We start from the raw sequence: 17,129 nt of genomic DNA on the forward strand, positions 1-17,129 counted from the left end.
GCACATGCACACTAAGCATGCACTGGATCAGAAAATGAGGGTTGGTAGGTTAACAAAATTTGTTGGCCTGCACTAAGCATGCACTGGATCAAAAAACTGTATATGGCTTCAGTGATTACTGATCCCATGGAAGCAGGTAGTTAGTTTAGGGCTTTAGTTCTTCTTCATATATCAATATGACTCTACTTTTAATATTTTTACTCAGTTCTTATTGCAACTAATATATTAGCTTGCAATAGCATACTACAGTGAACATTAAGGGAATGCTAACTAATACTAATACAAGTTGGATTACACAAACTTCATTGATTCCTCCTACAATAATCCAGTTGCAATTGAATTCACGAATACGGGGAAGGTGAGGCGTGTACCGACTCATGCAATTACGGAGAGCCTTATAATCAATATAAATATCTCAACAACTGTGGAAAACCATCACAGACATTGTAAGTGTGACATAAGTTGAAAGTAATGGTTAACTATTTGAGGAAAGCAGAGGGGACCATGTTAGATATTCATTAACTCACTATTCCTGTGGCCTGTAGGTACCATGTACCTCGTTCGTGGTTGCAACCAGATAGCAACACTCTTGTATTGTTTGAGGAAAGCTAAGGAGACCTACACAAATCTCTTTTTCTGCAAAACAGATTGCAAGTTTGTGTTAACATGTATCTGAATCTCACCCTCCACCTATAGACTGGTGAAACACAGATGCAGATTCGGGAAGAAAAGTGGGGCGGCCTGTACTGCCACTTAGTGCCCTTATCCTAATCAGGTGATCTTTTCCATTAAATTTTCAAGTTTTGGAATGCCTGATGGAACTTGTGGCAACTTCAACCATGGAAGTTGCAGTATCAATATGACTCTATCCATTGTGCAGAAGGTGTTATCCTGCTACCTCTACCTCTTTACGTAATAACTTCATATGCCTCTTTTGCTTAGTTACATTTTTTTTAATTTCGGGTTAGACGAAATTTGACAGACCTGCCTTGGATCAAGCAGTTGTAGCATTGGAGCATTAGTTGATACATTAGGAGATCCTTGTAAAGGAGTGACAAAGAATTTAGCTGTTGAAAAGCTGCTTGAACATAGACATGTTGCTTCAAGCTCTCTACTTCCTAGCTCTTATTTGAAGGTGCCTCCTGATTGCACAAAAGTAAAAATGCTAGTATAGTAGTAAACTAATACAAAGTGATATTGTTTCTAGCAATAAAGAGAAATAGAAGTCCTGTGAACCACCCTTTCAATCTTTAATATTTCTTACTGTTTTCAAGAAATTGTGAACATGTTCAGACAAATTAAACCACCATTATTGTGAGACAAGTCTAGAAGATGGATCAGAAGATTAAGAAAAATAACAGTTCTTTATATCTTTGGCACAAGTTAATCACTATAACATTTCAGAAAATAATAATCATGGGCAACATCTATAGCCCTTATTTGTCTGAATTCAATACAAAGATAGATTTAAAAAACAAAATATGTCAAGCATTTGATGACTTAGAACATTTCTTAAATTTCATGATTCATAATCAATATTGAGCAATCAGTCCTTCGCTGGAAGCAATGGCGGATGGCCTCTTAAACTTGCAGAGGTTGCAGGATGTTGAATAGAGAGACAATGTCTGGTACTTGTCCTCCCCACCCATCATTGGCATAGCAACACCTCTCTTGACAGGACTAACATAGTTTGGCCTATAAGTCTGACCCAGAACTCCTTCAACAGAATCTGAAAGGTTCTTAAACCTGAACTGTGTCTCCAGATGAGCAAAAGAATCATCTGCTGGCAACTGATAATTGTGAGCCTTGTTTTCTTTCTCTCCAATTGGCCTTACCCTTATGTCCATTTCAAGCAAGCCTGAAACTGTGACTCTCACACTGTTGGCATCATCAGTTCTCTCCACAACCACTTCCCTATCATCAACATTAGCCCTCCATTCAGCATCACCATCACTCGGAATGTTGATCAATTTACCATTCCATTTTACTAAAAGAGAGTCCACTTTGTCATCCCATTGAGACACTCTCTTGGCTGCAATATCAAGAGTGTGTGTGTCAAACATGACAGCAAGTGCTTGCACCCATGTATAGTCACGAGTCCTTCCTTGTGGTCGTGTTCCGATGAAGTGAGCATTGATTTGGAATTCGTCATCAGAGACAATGGCAAAGTTCCCTCCTTTGGCACCATGGAAGTAAAAAATCACACCGTCACCACCAACGAAGCGAGGATCGTAGCATAGGGAACCATATCCATCACAGTTGGCTTTCCTAACTGCCAATGGAACAAACAAACTCAACATGAGTTCAACACTCACGTCTCATATGTACATGACCAATGATTATAAAGCAGATGTAAAGAATGGTGTTAAGAAAAAGATGTGTGATGTTTCCAAAAGAAAAATTAGAAAAATGGTGTTATGTAAATGATTTTACAAAAGAAGTAAAGATTATAATAATGATAAGACAAGTGTGTAAATCTTATTTATAGAACTGAGACTGTTTTTAAGTGCATGAATACTGAATATCAAGAAATAGATGTGAAGCATGAACTTACCCTTGCAAGTGGATTCACATTTGCTACTGCAGTCCAAGAAACATGCCTTCTGCTTCTTGTTCTTCTTTGGCTTCCTCTCCGGGCACTCATTTGGACACCGGAGGGTCTTGAAATGACAACTACTGTTAGCTCTGCATAAACATCTCTCAAATCCTGATTGTGGTGTCAACTCCTCATAATCAGATGATTCATCATATCCATGGTTTGGCTTTTTCTCTTTTTCCTTGCCTTGGTCCTTACCATTGCCTTGGTCCTTACCGTTGTCCTTACCGTTGCCGATGCCCTTTCCATTGCCTTGGTTTCCTTGGTCCTTACCATTGCCTTGGTTACCTTGGTCCTTACCATTGCCTTGGTTGCCTTGGTCCTTACCATTGCCTTGGTACTTACCGTTGCCAGTGCCCTTTCCATTGCCTTGGTTGTCTTGGTCCTTACCATTGCCTTGATTGCCTTGGTCCTTACCATTGCCTTGATTGCCTTGGTCCTTACCGTTGCCGATGCCCTTTCCATTGCCTTGGTTTCCTTGGTCCTTACCATTGCCTTGGTTGCCTTGGTCCTTACCATTGCCTTGGTTGCCTTGGTCCTTACCATTGCCTTGGTCCTTGCCATTGCCTTGGTTGCCTTGGTCCTTGCCATTGCCTTGGTTGCCTTGGTCCTTACCATTGCCTTGGTACTTACCGTTGCCAGTGCCCTTTCCATTGCCTTGGTTGTCTTGGTCCTTACCATTGCCTTGATTGCCTTGGTCCTTACCATTGCCTTGATTGCCTTGGTCCTTACCGTTGCCGATGCCCTTTCCATTGCCTTGGTTGTCTTGGTCCTTTCCATTGCCTTGGTTGCCTTGGTCCTTAGCATTGCCATGGTTGCCTTGGTCCTTACCAATGCCTTGGTCCTTACCATTGGCTTGATTGCCTTGGTCCTTACCATTGGCTTGGTTTCCTTGGTCCTTACCATTGCCTTGGTTTCCTTGGTCCTTACCATTGCCTTGGTTGCCATTGTCCTTGCCATTGCCGATGTCCTTACCATTGCCAACGTCCTTAACATAACCGCTGTCCTTACCAGTGCCGTTGTCCTTAACTTTGCCATTATCATATCCTTTGCTGTTTCCTTCACCGTGGACAATGGCAGCTTCGATAACAATAAGTAAGATGAAGAAAGCAAAGAAGAGGCTCCACTTCCTTCCAGCCATGTTTTTGACTGACCTGTAATGCAACTTGAATTAACTGTTTGTTTCTCTTCTCTCCTTTGGTGATATTCAATGACACTGAGGAGAGATGATGGAGATGGCATGTAGAAAGAGACTATTTATAGAAGAATTTAGTGTGCAAATTGGCTCAATTAATGGCCAAGAAGTTCGGCTGAATCTTTGGCAACACACTACAACCCTTTTATAAAAGTAAACTCAAAAGTTTGTGTTTTCTAAGTAATATGTGGGCTACTCAATGCCAAAATAGAATTTATAACTAAGTTACCAAAGCATCAAATTTCTGTTTAAACATGTTACTTCTATGAAGTTCTGATAATGGATTTTCAGATATTGTCTCTGTTGGCAAATAATAGAGGTCTAATAACTAGATAAGACCATAACTATATTTAAATAGGAGACTTGTAATTGAAGAAACAAGCTTATTATATAGCTAGAAACATGAATGTAGCTGTCATGTAAATGCATGCAAAAAGAAGCATGCATTTTGCCACCATGTTCTGAGCTTCAATTGTAAGGTATGGTTGTGGTTATTAAGATTATTTGACATATTTAAAGTTAGTTTGTAACTTACGCTATGCTTCTTTGAAACCTTTCCAGTTTGGATGATTGGCAATTAATTTAGCTGTGGTTTTTGTGTGGAGTTGAGATCAAACAGCTTTAACAATAACATGCTTTTCACTTAAGAATTTGGTTACTTCAACAGAAGAATAATGGATACACTTCATTTTTTGGTCTAAAGCAGATGTATCTCCACTCACCAACTTCCAATCACGGATACCAATACGTGTATCAGAAACAATATGTATCATATACGTCGACACACATTTTTTTCTAAAATATGCGATACGATACGTTCATGAATACGTGTATAAAATAATAAAAATACATAAAATATGATAAAATTATAAGTGTAAATCAAAATATCCAAAGTATAAAATATAATGGAAATTGCAAATCATTGTCCTCTAAAATTCCAAGTACCAAAACTAGAAAATATGGTAGAATAATTCATAAAATTGATAAAATGTATCTATCTTATCATATTCTTTTTGTTGAAAACACAAATTCGAATATATATGTGTCAGATATATGTCCAACACTGACATGTGAGGGTGTTCAATGTATCCGTGTTTCAGAACAATAGTATTTTGCATAGAACACTGTAGGCGGCAAAGTTTTCCCTAGAACATATTTAACGCAGCTACAATTGATTCACGTGAAGATAAAAAAAATGTATATAAGATTGTTTACCTTGTGACCTAAGGTGATATATTCGAATCTTGAGAATAGTTTGTTTGTCGATCCTCACGATAAAGTTTTGTATATATACTCTCCCTAAATCCCACTAAGCAAGATTGTGGCTACATTTTTTATTACTTATATTGCAAGGAAGAAGTGGAGGTGTGAGTATTTTGTGAAAGGCAAGAGTACAGTTGTTGCAAATTAATTAGCCGCCCAATCTTGCGTCATTAAAGTCATTAAATGTTGGTACTTGTGATGACAGAAGCATATGAATATGCATATTCTTGCACACGCTTATTTTTTTAATGAAGCAGAATCTTATAGAAGGATGGGAGAAGGAACAAGGAAATAAACGAATGAGTAAGGGTATCAATTGTGCTTATTCGTTTTGGCTTCATTTCGACGTAAGAAGAAAATAAGAAGAAAAAAATAGTTGAGAAAGAGAAGATGGAGATAGAAAGAGGGAAAAAATATAGTAGATTTTTTTGTAATGTTTGATGTAAGAAAGTAACAAAAGAAAAAATGAAGAGAAATAAATATTTTCTTCTCTTAATATTTTGTTTGGTTCGATAGAAAGTGAGAAGAGAAAATTGTTTTAAATGACAAAAGTAACCTTAACTAAATAAAAGAAAAGAAAAATGTTGTTTTATTATTAATTAAAAATAAATGTTATAATTTTAAATATACATTTTTATTATAATTTTAATTGTTTTAAATTAATAATTTTTATATCTAAAAAAGATTTATGTACGTTACTAGTTTATAAGATAAAGAAAAAAGTTATGTACATCATTATATTATTATATTATTTATTTTTTAATGATCATTGATTATTTTAATTAAAATTAATACAAATGAGCAATGGAAGATGTATTGACTCTATATGAGTCAATCTCTACACTGACAATATATATCTTCTACTCTTAAAACAAACAAAAACAAAAACAAATAGATGAAGAAAAAATTAGGTATAATTGACATTTCACACAAAATCACTATTCTCTCTCCACTTTCTCCCCAATTTAGAAGAGAAACAAGATATGGTGCGTCTCATACATTTCTTTCTCTTCAAACTCACTCTCACTCTTTTGTTTCCACTATATTTTTTATCATTCCAAATGAAAGCTTTAGGAGATTGCATACAAGAAATTGTATTTTGTAAATATCTAAAATATATAGTTATACTATGTATAAGTGTAAGTTATTTTCATATTTTTGTGGGATTCAAATTTTGTTTACTCTCTCTTTTCTCTATTCTCAATCAAGGAGTATAAATAAATTCTCTATTTTTCTTTAACTGTCTTGCTAACTCTACCTTACCCAAAGAAAAGGTAAATCCTAAATTTGTCATGATAACCTATACTAATCTATAAATTTAAAATGTTATAACTGTTTTCAATTTTTCATGGTCTAATTTTTATTTGTATATTTTCCCCTTATAATTAGCTATTATTTACAATAATTTCTCATAATGCAATAAAATGTGAAGGTTAATAAATATAATAATGATAGTGTATGAATTTAATTCAAAAAAATATCAACAAAGTGTTACTCTAATAGTATAAGGTCCTACTATATATACCAAAAGAATGACTTCAACTCAGCTGATATAGGTGGTCAATTAAACTACATATGCAAATTCATCAATGTGAGACCTAGTAACCCAATAGATCATGACAAATCCATAATAAATGGGCAATAATGATGATTTCAAATAAATTCAATGGAAAAAGATATATCCTTTGAAAATATAAAGGTTTTTACACTGTCAACTGTCACTATATCATTTACTATTGATTTTAGTTATTATTGACTTTTAAATAAAAGTATTGTAAATGAATAGTGGATAGCACTGACTGTATATAAATCTTTACACTGTCAGTACATACACTCTACACTCTAAATTCAAATCATTTGTTAATCACGAACTGGTATCATTTACTTATCCTCAAAGTCAAACACAATATCTCAAGCCACATTTCAATCTCAATTTAAACTTTATTTTTTATGAGTTTAAAATTTGTGTACTGATGGTGTAAAGTTTTTTACACTATAATATATCATCTATCATTAATTTCTATTACTTTTGTTTGAGAGTCAATAGTGATCAACAAATCAATGGTGAATGATTTACTGATAGTGTAAAAAACACTTACACTGTCAGTATATACATATTAAATCCATTTTTTTATTACGAAATAGATTATGTATAAATAAGGATAATATTATAAACTATAAAAGTATAAAGTAATAATTAATACTCTTTTAAAATTTTAAATAATACTGATAAATATGAAAAGGAATTATTCAAATGAAAAGAATAGAATGGCAATATTTTATTTTGTTAAATTTAAAGCTATAGGTGAGTTTGGTTGAAAGACTCATGGATATTTAGAAATCAACAATGAATGAAGTTCTGATATTAATAATGGAATTTTAAGTCATGACGCCAAGGAAGAACTATTCTTTATCCAAGAAAATATTCAATCTTTTCCAAATATGGAAACTAACGGTAGTAGTAAAACAAAAGCAGATTCTCTCGATCTTTTCCAAATATGTGTTTGAAGATCACAAGAACATTAATTATTCTAATTTTGAGCTGTACAAGACCTCAAAGCGATAAAAAATTACATGCCAATTATTTAACAAGAGCACATACCAATTGATTCATAAATTCAATTGCTTTTTTAGGGTTCATAAATTCATTTTCGTGTGAAGTAAACGGTATATTTTGACACCACGATCAAATTAGAAATATTTTGAAAATAAAATGGCCAACCCGAATCCATTCCCTCTTTGTCTTACCAAATAACTTTATCTTCGTTTTTTCTACTCAATTGAAATTGATTCCTCCAATCTACACTTTTTCGATTCGGTTTTCCATTTCATTATCTGCGATTGAATTCACGTATCAGGGTTTCTGAGTCTCTCTTGATTCTTTCTGGAATTATAGTTTTTTTAGATAGGAATAACAGGTTTCTCTCATTTCGCCCCACAAAGGAGGTAACTTTATCAACAATTTTTAATTCTGTATCCATGTTTCTGGAAAATTCCTCATTCCAACGCATCTGTCCTTTTCGTTTATGCTTACCTGTTCTGAATATGCAAATGTGTCGTTTTTATTTTACCCATTTGTTTTTTTTATGGGTGATTTAAATTCTAACTATATTTTATCATTTAATGGAAAAGGTAAACGAAACTGTTCTGTGTGGGTGAGTTGTGGTCTGAGCCTGCAAGGATTGATATAAAGTGGAAAGTTATCACAATGTTGGGTGTGAATCGTTGTGGGTTTAACATATCTAACCGTTTTCACCATCTTGCTGAATTACATTCTTTAGAATATGGCTACTTTGATTAGGGCTTCAAAGCCCTTTTCCTTCCTTTGAAATCCAGGTAACAATTTCATCCATTTGATTATATTATTGAATTTGAAGATCTGAGATTTTATTGTGGTTGGTGGGCATAAACAAAATGTTTTTTTTTTCTTCTTCTTTTCTTTTTAGATTTTAAAGTTTTTAGGGTGAGTGATATATAAACCACCTTTTATGTCCAAGCGCCAAATGTTCAATAAGACTATATAATAATCTCTCCCAGGAGCTGTTGTTGGGGGATGACATTGATGATGATGATCATTCGTATAATGCCAGTGCTACTAACACCGGTAGTGGGAATGATAGTGACGTGCAAGCTCGTCCCAAACAATCACAGGATATTTTGAATTTGAGAGTACAAAATGGCATGATGTGCAAGCAGTTTACTGTTAAGAAGACTCACAAACTTGTTCTCTCAAAGAGTCAAAGGTAATTGTTTTGTGGACTTTGTAGTTTTTTGCTCAAATTTGCTGAATTGGCGATTTTGATGTCTAGTGAAGTATGAAGACTGGTGGGATAGTGTTATTTGGTATGTGTAAATGTTGTTTACTATAGTATTGATCTGCTATCATGTTTCGAGTTATTTAGTACACTTTGGTTCCCACATGCAGTGATACAGATCCTTACTCTCTTTATAGTATGGTATGTTTATTGTGTTGAAGCTGATTATTGATATGTGTCCTGGTTATCGCTTTCTTCTCATGTGTTGTGTTGTTTTCTATTTCTTCACTTGTATCCATAAATTACCAGAGTTTGTATCTTATGTTAAATTGTATATCATATAAGTTTATTTATACTTTTTTTGTTCATTGTGCTAACTTCACCATATTTGATTCCATCCAAGTGGTTATTTGTATTCAGGAAACTTATCTATTGTATGCATTTCTTTTCTGTCAAAACTTCATTCATTCAAATTTGTTATTTCCCTGTCAGGACAAGGATGGGAACAAGATGATAAATGAGTAATTGAGTATATTCGTGAGTGTAAGATTGGTTTGGGTGCCTATGGAAAAGTGGTAAGTTTAGAATTCATTGTAGACTAGGTAGTCAAATGCGGACATAGCGGGTGCCTATGGACCAAAAAAGACTATAGCGGGTACCGGGATGGTCCCTACAATTAAGGGAAAAATATAAGAAATTTATACCCTACACATATAAATACACAAAAATGCTTCAAAAATTAAAATACACAAAATTATATATTATGGGTCTGGTAGTGGGAGGTTGAGATGAGGCCATGGTTTTGGAACTGCAAGAGCGGAAGAAGCTTTCCTGAGAAGCGGGTATGTGGAATTGTGGGAAGTTGAGACGAGAGTGAGTGGCCAGAAAGTTCTTCGGAAAGTGTAGAACATGTAAAGAGGGAAAGCAAAAGAAATTTGCAGAAAGGAAGGGGAAGAAGGGAAGGAAAAGAGCTATTCCCTGCAGCAGCTGGCTCTTAAGTTTTTTCAGGTGCACCTCACATGTTTCCACCTGTTTCTTAAAAGGGAAGGAAGGGGAGGAGTATTTTATATAAAAAAACCTAAAAAACCAACACCATGTATTGAAGTAAGGGTAAAAAGGGCATTCCCCCTATAAATCTAGGATTCCACTTACCATCAAGTTGTAGTGGGTTCTGGAGCTTGATTTTGCTGTGAATCAATCCATGACAGGCATGACAACCAAACATGCTGTTGTCCGTCGTTTCATCACAGGGAAGGCTGACAACATCCGCGACCACAATTATCGTGTGCAATCTACTACCTAGACTGTAGATTGTACTATCTTGTGTCTCTTAATGAAAACAGTTCTCTTGAGCCTCTTTCCTTAAATGACAGGCCCTCTATCGAAGCTTTGTCGGTGGAAACCATTATGCAATAAAGGTAAGGACACTTTGGTGTAAATAGGCAGATAGCTGCCCAATAGCAAGCCATCTGGACATAGTTTTTTTGTTACAGGATTGTGATGACTAATTTGTGTTCTGCTAATTGTCAAGATAAAGGTGCCATTGGCCATTTATTGAGCTGAAAATGTTTTGAACTGTAGGCCTTTCATAAGTCTCATTTACTGAAGCTCCAAGTTGCAGCCTCAGAAACTGCCATGCCTAATGTTCTATGTGAGGAATAATTCTTTGTATAACTGACTTTTTCATAACCAGATGGAAATGTGACTTAAATTTCAATATGTCAAATTTTATTAAACAAGTTTATTCCCCAGTGCCTGCCACTTTATCTGTACTCTTCTTGTGGCTTCTATATTTATGTGCTTTTGTTTATACAGCAACATTCATTTAGTCGATGCTAAAAAGTAAAACTTTTTTTCTTTTGCCAAATTTAGCGTATTCGGTTCTCTTTTCCTCAAAAAATAAAATAAAAACCTGTCAAAATTTTACGTCTTATTTTGACTACTGGTTTGTGGATTTATGATGAATTATCACATTTGCTAACTTTTATTTTAGCTGTTCTGCTACTTGTCCCCACAATAGGTTAAAAGACATGTGTCTTGATTTCAGGTACTCATTATGAAAATGCTGGAAGCCTGGACATCCTAATATAGTCAATCTCATTGAGGTGATTGATGACCCAGAGTCGGATCACCTCTACATGAGTACTGATGACTAGTTTCTTCATGGTTTTGTTGTTTGATGATTGCCTGGTACTCCTGAAATTTCTATTCTGTATCTCTGAGCCTTAGCCCATAAGTCTAAGTGAATAAGAATCTTTTTGAAGTCCTATCCATGACAACTGATTTTTTTCTTATACAGTACTCGAATATGTGGAAGACAAATGGATTTACCAGGGTTCAGGTCCTGCTTGTGGCTTAGATGAAGAGACTGCTCGAAGATATTTGCGTGATATAGTTTGTGGATTGATGTATCTCCAAGCTCATGTAATAATTGTCAACCAATGTTTTTCTGCTTAATGTTGACTAAGATCTCTCCCCAAAAAAAGTATCATATCAGATATGCATGCTAAACAAACAAAAACAAGCTTGTGAGATGTAAATCGATATATCATATTTTAGATGCCAATACCCTTTTCCATGAATAGGCTTGGTTGTTGTTGTATGCTTTGAAGTTTGAAATAGCTTGACCATGTTACTATGATAATTATTTGTCCCTTTTATTTGAAAAGCAGAATATAATACATGGAGATATTAAACATGATAATCTATTGATTACTCATCATGGTACAGTAAAGATAGGGGATTTCAGTGTCAGCCAGGCTTTTGAGGTAATGTCATTACTGAGCCCAAATGTAAATATGATTCCTTAGAAGATATGTAGGCTGATGATTATGAGAACACTGGATACCTTTCCTTTGTGAAAATTGGAATATCATTGCAGACCATGGGTGAAAATTGAAATATGATTACTTAAAAGATATAAATGCTGATTGATGTACTCTATCAATATTTTACTTGAAATTAAAGTCAATGACTTAGTTAGTAGAAGTGTTTTCTTTTGCTGATTTTGCTTCATTGTGCTATGTCATTGTCTGTTATCCTAAAATGCTAACGTGGAATTATACTCTGATGATCCCACCAATGATCCAGGGGCTGAAGGAGGCTCCATGTAAGGCTGCTTTACCTGCCCAAACCTTGATTCTTTGCAAGATGAACTACCCCTCCCCTCTCTCCTTTAAACCTTTGCAAATTCATGTGATTTTGTCTCTCTTGCAATGACCGTGATCATAAACTCAGCAATTTTGACCTTATATTTTCCTTTGAGCAAAGATAGTAGAAGTTATGAAACATTGGAGCTTATTTGAGGGCAAGTGTCATGACCCAGCATTTTATGATTTTTTCCTCCTGAAATTCTGTAACCTTACAATATATAGTATTGAGCTTAATTATTGTTCTCGTCATGCCCACATGCACACTTATTGATAATATTCCTAGGAACTTATATGGAGCCTATATCTGGTTCAAATTGTAGGATGATAATGACGAGCTTCGTCGATCACCTGGCACTCCTGTTTTCACCGCACCAGAATGTATTATAGGTACAGATTAATCATCAAGATAGTAAGATACTTTTGCTATATGGAGTCTATGTTCTCAATGGTGCTTTGGGTCTTGCTGATGTTTAGGTCGTACCTATCATGGTAAAGCTGCAGACACGTGGGCAGTAGGAATTACTTTATTGTATGATATTGGGTGAATACATTCTTGCAGACACACAGATACATATGACAGAGTAAGATACTCACACATATAACTTTTTTCCTCTCTGATATTGTACATTTCCATCATGTTACTTGTTTTCAGCATAACACTAATCTAAGCATATTGTTTTCTTTCTGATGCAGATAGTCAAGAATGCTATAGTACTCCCAAATGATATGAACCCGCAATTAAAAAACTTAATAGAAGGACTACTTGTCAAAGGTACATCACATGTAACATTTTTTACTTTCCCACTTTAATTGTATATTCTTTGTTAATTGCTGTTGACATTTGGTTCACAATTGTAATTATGCAGATCCAAGACTAAGGATGGCCTTGGGTGATGTTGCGGAGCATAGCTGGGTTATTGGAGATGATGGGCCAAGTCCTGGGTACCTGTGTTGGTGCCAACGGAAGTGATTGGAAGGGGAAGACTCTGATGAGAGCAGCATTCTTGCTTGACCGGTACTGACTGAACTTATTTTTTGGTTGCATTTGTTCATATTTAGTGGAGAATCCCAGATATTATTTCCCCCAGTTAACCATTGGCTGGTATGTTAAGATTATTATGAGCTAGTCTTGTAGGAAGGAATGTTAGAATTTAATAAGATATGGTTCATGCAACCATATGAGCAGCAACGGCAGAAATTTGTGGTTAATTTTTGTGTGAAAAAATTTGGTATATGACAAACCATAAGGTAGTTTCATTATTCCATTCTCTAATCTTGTCCTTGACATCATCTGATATATGCACATTAATTGTTGAGGGTGGAGCCACAACAATCCTTTTGAGATTAGGAGCATTCTCAAATATGCTGGTCAAGATCAACAAAAATAACAGTCTTTATATATTTGGCACAAGTTAATCACTATAACATTTAAGAAAACAATGATCATGGGCAACATCTATGGCCCTTATTTGTCTGAATGCAATACAAAAAGATAAATTTCAAAAACAAAACATGTCAACCATTTGATGACTTAGAACATTTCTTAGTTTTCAAGATTCATAATCAGTACTGGGCAATGAGTCCCTCGCTGGAGGCAACAGCGGATGGCCTCTTAAACTTGCAGAGGTTGCAGGGTGTTGAATAGAGAGACAGTGTCTGGTACTTGTCCTCCCCACCCATCATTGGCATAGCAACACCTCTCTTGACAGGGCTAACATAGTTTGGCCTATAAGTCTGACCCAGAACTCCTTCAACAGAATCTGAAAGGTTCTTAAACCTGAACTGTGTCTCCAGATGAGCAAAAGAATCATCTGCTGGCAACTGATAATTGTGAGCCTTGTTTTCTTTCTCTCCAATTGGCCTTACCCTTATGTCCATTTCAAGCAAGCCTGAAACTGTGACTCTCACACTGTTGGCATCATCAGTTCTCTCCACAACCACTTCCCTATCATCAACATTAGCCCTCCATTCAGCATCACCATCACTCGGAATATTGATTGCTTTACCATTCCATTTTACTAGAAGAGAGTCAACATTGTCATCCCATTGAGACACTCTCTTGGCTGCAATATCAAGAGTGTGTGTGTCAAACATGACAGCAAGTGCTTGCACCCATGTATAGTCACGAGTCCTTCCTTGTGGTCGTGTTCCGATGAAGTGAGCATTGATTTGGAATTCGTCATCAGAGACAATGGCAAAGTTCCCTCCTTTGGCACCATGGAAGTAAAAAATCACACCGTCACCACCAACGAAGCGAGGATCGTAGCATAGGGAACCATATCCATCACAGTTGGCTTTCCTAACTGCCAATGGAACAAACAAACTCAACATGAGTTCAACACTCATGTCTCACATGTAAATGACCAATGATTATAAAGCAGATGTAAAAAGTGTGTTAAGAAAAGGGGTGTGAAATTACCAAAAGAAACTTAGAAAAATGGTTTATAGAACTGAAACTGTTTAAGTTTAAGTGCATGAATATTGAATATCAAGAAATATATCTGTGTAGTATGAACTTACCCTTGCAAGTAGATTCACATTTGCTACTGCAGTCCAAGAAACATGCCTTATGCTTCTTGTTCTTCTTTGGCTTCCTCTCTGGGCACTCATTTGGACACCTGAGGGTCTTGAAATGACAACTACTGTTAGCTCTGCATAAACCTCTCTCAAATCCTGATTGTGGTGTCAACTCTTCATAATCAGATGATTCATCATATCCATGTTTTGGCTTTTTCTTCTCTTTTTTTGGCTTCACCTCCTTTGGCTTTTTCTCTTTTTTTGGCTTCACCTCCTTTGGCTTTTTCTCTTCCTTTGGCTTCACCTCCTTTGGCTTTTTCTCTTCCTTTGGCTTCACCTCCTTTGGCTTTTTCTCTTCCTTTGGCTTCACCTCCTTTGGCTTTTTCTCTTCCTTTGGCTTCACCTCCTTCGGCTTTTTCTCTTCCTTTGGCTTCTTCACCTCCTTTGGCTTTTTCTCCTCATTTGGCTTCTTCACCTCCTTTATCACTTTTTCATTGCCTTGGTCCTTACCATTTTCTTTGCCGTTACCTTGACCATAGACAATGGCAGCTTCCATAACAATAAGGAAGATGATGAAAGCAAACAAGATGCTCCACTTCCTTCCAGCCATGTTTTTCACTCACCTGTAATGCAACCAATTATAATTAACTGTTCCTTTCTTTTCTCTCCTTTAACTGAGGAGAGATGATGGAGATAGCATGTAGTGAAGAGACAATTTATAGAAGAATTTAGTGTGCAAATTGGCTTAATTAATGGCCAAGAAGTTCGGCTTAAGCTTTGGCAACACACTAGCACTCCTTTACAAAAGTCAACTAAAAAGCTTCTGCTTGTTAAGTAATAAGTCAGCTACTCAATTGAAAAAGCTAGAATAGATTTGTTAACAAAGTTACCACAGCATGAACATGTTACTTCTATGAAGTCCTAGGAATTGATTTTTACATTCTGTCTCTTTTGTCAAACAATAGAATAGAGGTCTAGTAAGTAGAGAAGACCATGACTATATTTAAATGGGAGACTTGTAATATATAAAAGCTAGAAACTTTAATTTAGCTATGTGAATGCATGCTAAGGAAAGCATGCATTTTGCCACTTGTATCTAAGCTTTAATTGTAAGCTATCTTAATGGTTATTGAGATTATTTGAAAACCTTTACAGTTAGGAAGATTGGCAATTAATTTAGCTGTGGTTTCTTGTGTGAGTTGAGATAAAGTAGCTTTACCAATAACCTCTTTTTCAAGAAGGTAGAATTACTATGGGCTACATAGCTTTCCCTACAACATTCTTCTTCATATTTCATGCCTTTGGGAAAATACTTCCATTTCAATAGCATTAAGCGCAGTTGGAACACCTATTATTTATTCAAACTACAATAGTTGATACTGGATGTCTCAGATCTAGAGTTGAGAAAGAGTAAGTACCATTCCAAAGTTGTTTCGGGATGCGTGATAAGTATTTGTATTAGGAATCGAATATTTGATATTTTAATCTATCTTGGATTGGTGGTGTCTTACACCATAGACTGACTTCTTGTTGGTGGACTCCATTTCATTTACAACATGCTTATCATTGGTCAAGAAACTATTTCCTTAATTATGAAATAATTTTATTGAGTTTTGGTCAATCACAAAGTTTTCCTATATAAAGTCAAAAAATAAATTTAATCTGGTAAAATAAATTTACTTTTATTTAAATTATGGTTAAGATATTTTGGTTTATTAAAATATACAGCATTGTTAGTTTCGTTTCTTCTGTTATTAGTTTATAAAACATTTGATTTTTATGATTGTAGTTAGAGATTTTTTGAAGTGTTTTTTTTATAAATAAAGGTATTATTAACACATGACATTGATGAATGAATCTTTGTCATATGTTTATAGATGTATATTATTTTTTATAGGCAAATCTTTTTAAGATGGGAAGAAAAAGTGCAGTTGCATACACTTCATGTCCTATGATTCTAACAACTGGAATGTTTTATTTTTAAATATTTGATAAAAGTATATACCAATGTTCGAAACCAAAATGCATGTTCCTTTTTAAGCCCAAAAAACATATATTTAATTCCAAAATAATTTACTGGTTTCCACATTGGACTCAGTTGGTAGAGATATCATTGTCCAACATCTTAATCGGTAATGAGTTAAGTAGTTAATGAAATTATTCAACTAATTTTTTTATAGAAAAAGTAATTAATTTGATATACTTATACTCTTTTACTAATGAGTGTTGGTTCAGGTGGTACATGTTTGGTTTCTCATAAGCAAAGTCTCGGGTTCAAGTCTTGTGGATGAAAAAATATTTACTGAGAGAGTTAGCTTCATGTGAATGTTTTTTGGCTTGAACATGATTACCTCCACTGCAAGGTTACTCGTAGGGAGCCAAACAAATACTTCATTCATTTTTCTTTTTTTGACTATTTGAAAAAAAATCATTTCTCTGTCAATTTTTCTTCTGATGGTCTTGGAATATGAAGGAATACAATTTCAAAGTGTTTCTCACTTTTCTTTGTTGATGACAACACAGTATTCTTAATTTTCCCTCACTATATGTTTAGTTCCTACTTTTTTCCTTTTGTTGAGTAACTGAGTCATGCATGTTTAATATTTTTTTACTTTTATGGTCCACTGATCCACTTCCTCTACGTTGGGAGT

At 35.0% G+C, this 17,129-nt stretch overlaps 2 protein-coding genes and 2 pseudogenes across 7 annotated transcripts; 2 read left to right on the forward strand and 2 right to left on the reverse strand.

Moving 5' to 3' along the window:
* On the forward strand, window positions 103-1,469 carry LOC109352831 (annotated as a pseudogene).
* LOC109351648 lies at window positions 1,346-15,789 on the reverse strand. 6 transcript variants are annotated; one of them, XM_019593183.1, is made up of 5 exons: window positions 15,154-15,789; window positions 3,416-3,812; window positions 3,065-3,217; window positions 2,555-3,019; window positions 1,346-2,272 (listed from the first exon to the last, which is right to left on the reverse strand). In XM_019593183.1, the coding sequence occupies exons 2-5, from the start codon at window positions 3,735-3,737 to the stop codon at window positions 1,533-1,535; spliced, it is 1,680 nt and encodes a 559-aa protein (XP_019448728.1). In that variant the 5' UTR covers window positions 3,738-3,812; window positions 15,154-15,789; the 3' UTR covers window positions 1,346-1,532. The 6 variants fall into 6 exon arrangements, with proteins under 6 accessions (XP_019448728.1, XP_019448730.1, XP_019448733.1 ...); XM_019593185.1 differs by lacking the exon at window positions 15,154-15,789 and having other exon boundaries at window positions 3,065-3,163; window positions 3,200-3,217; window positions 3,416-3,873; XM_019593188.1 differs by lacking the exon at window positions 15,154-15,789 and having other exon boundaries at window positions 3,416-3,451; window positions 3,632-3,872.
* LOC109351651 lies at window positions 7,526-13,135 on the forward strand (annotated as a pseudogene).
* LOC109351650 lies at window positions 13,405-15,176 on the reverse strand. Its single transcript, XM_019593190.1, has 2 exons — window positions 14,482-15,176; window positions 13,405-14,264 (listed from the first exon to the last, which is right to left on the reverse strand). Exons 1-2 carry the CDS (start codon window positions 15,086-15,088, stop codon window positions 13,525-13,527), a joined length of 1,347 nt encoding a protein of 448 aa, XP_019448735.1. The 5' UTR covers window positions 15,089-15,176; the 3' UTR covers window positions 13,405-13,524.

Source organism: Lupinus angustifolius, chromosome LG07 (assembly GCF_001865875.1).
Source record: "Lupinus angustifolius cultivar Tanjil chromosome LG07, LupAngTanjil_v1.0, whole genome shotgun sequence".
NCBI lineage: Eukaryota > Viridiplantae > Streptophyta > Magnoliopsida > Fabales > Fabaceae > Lupinus > Lupinus angustifolius.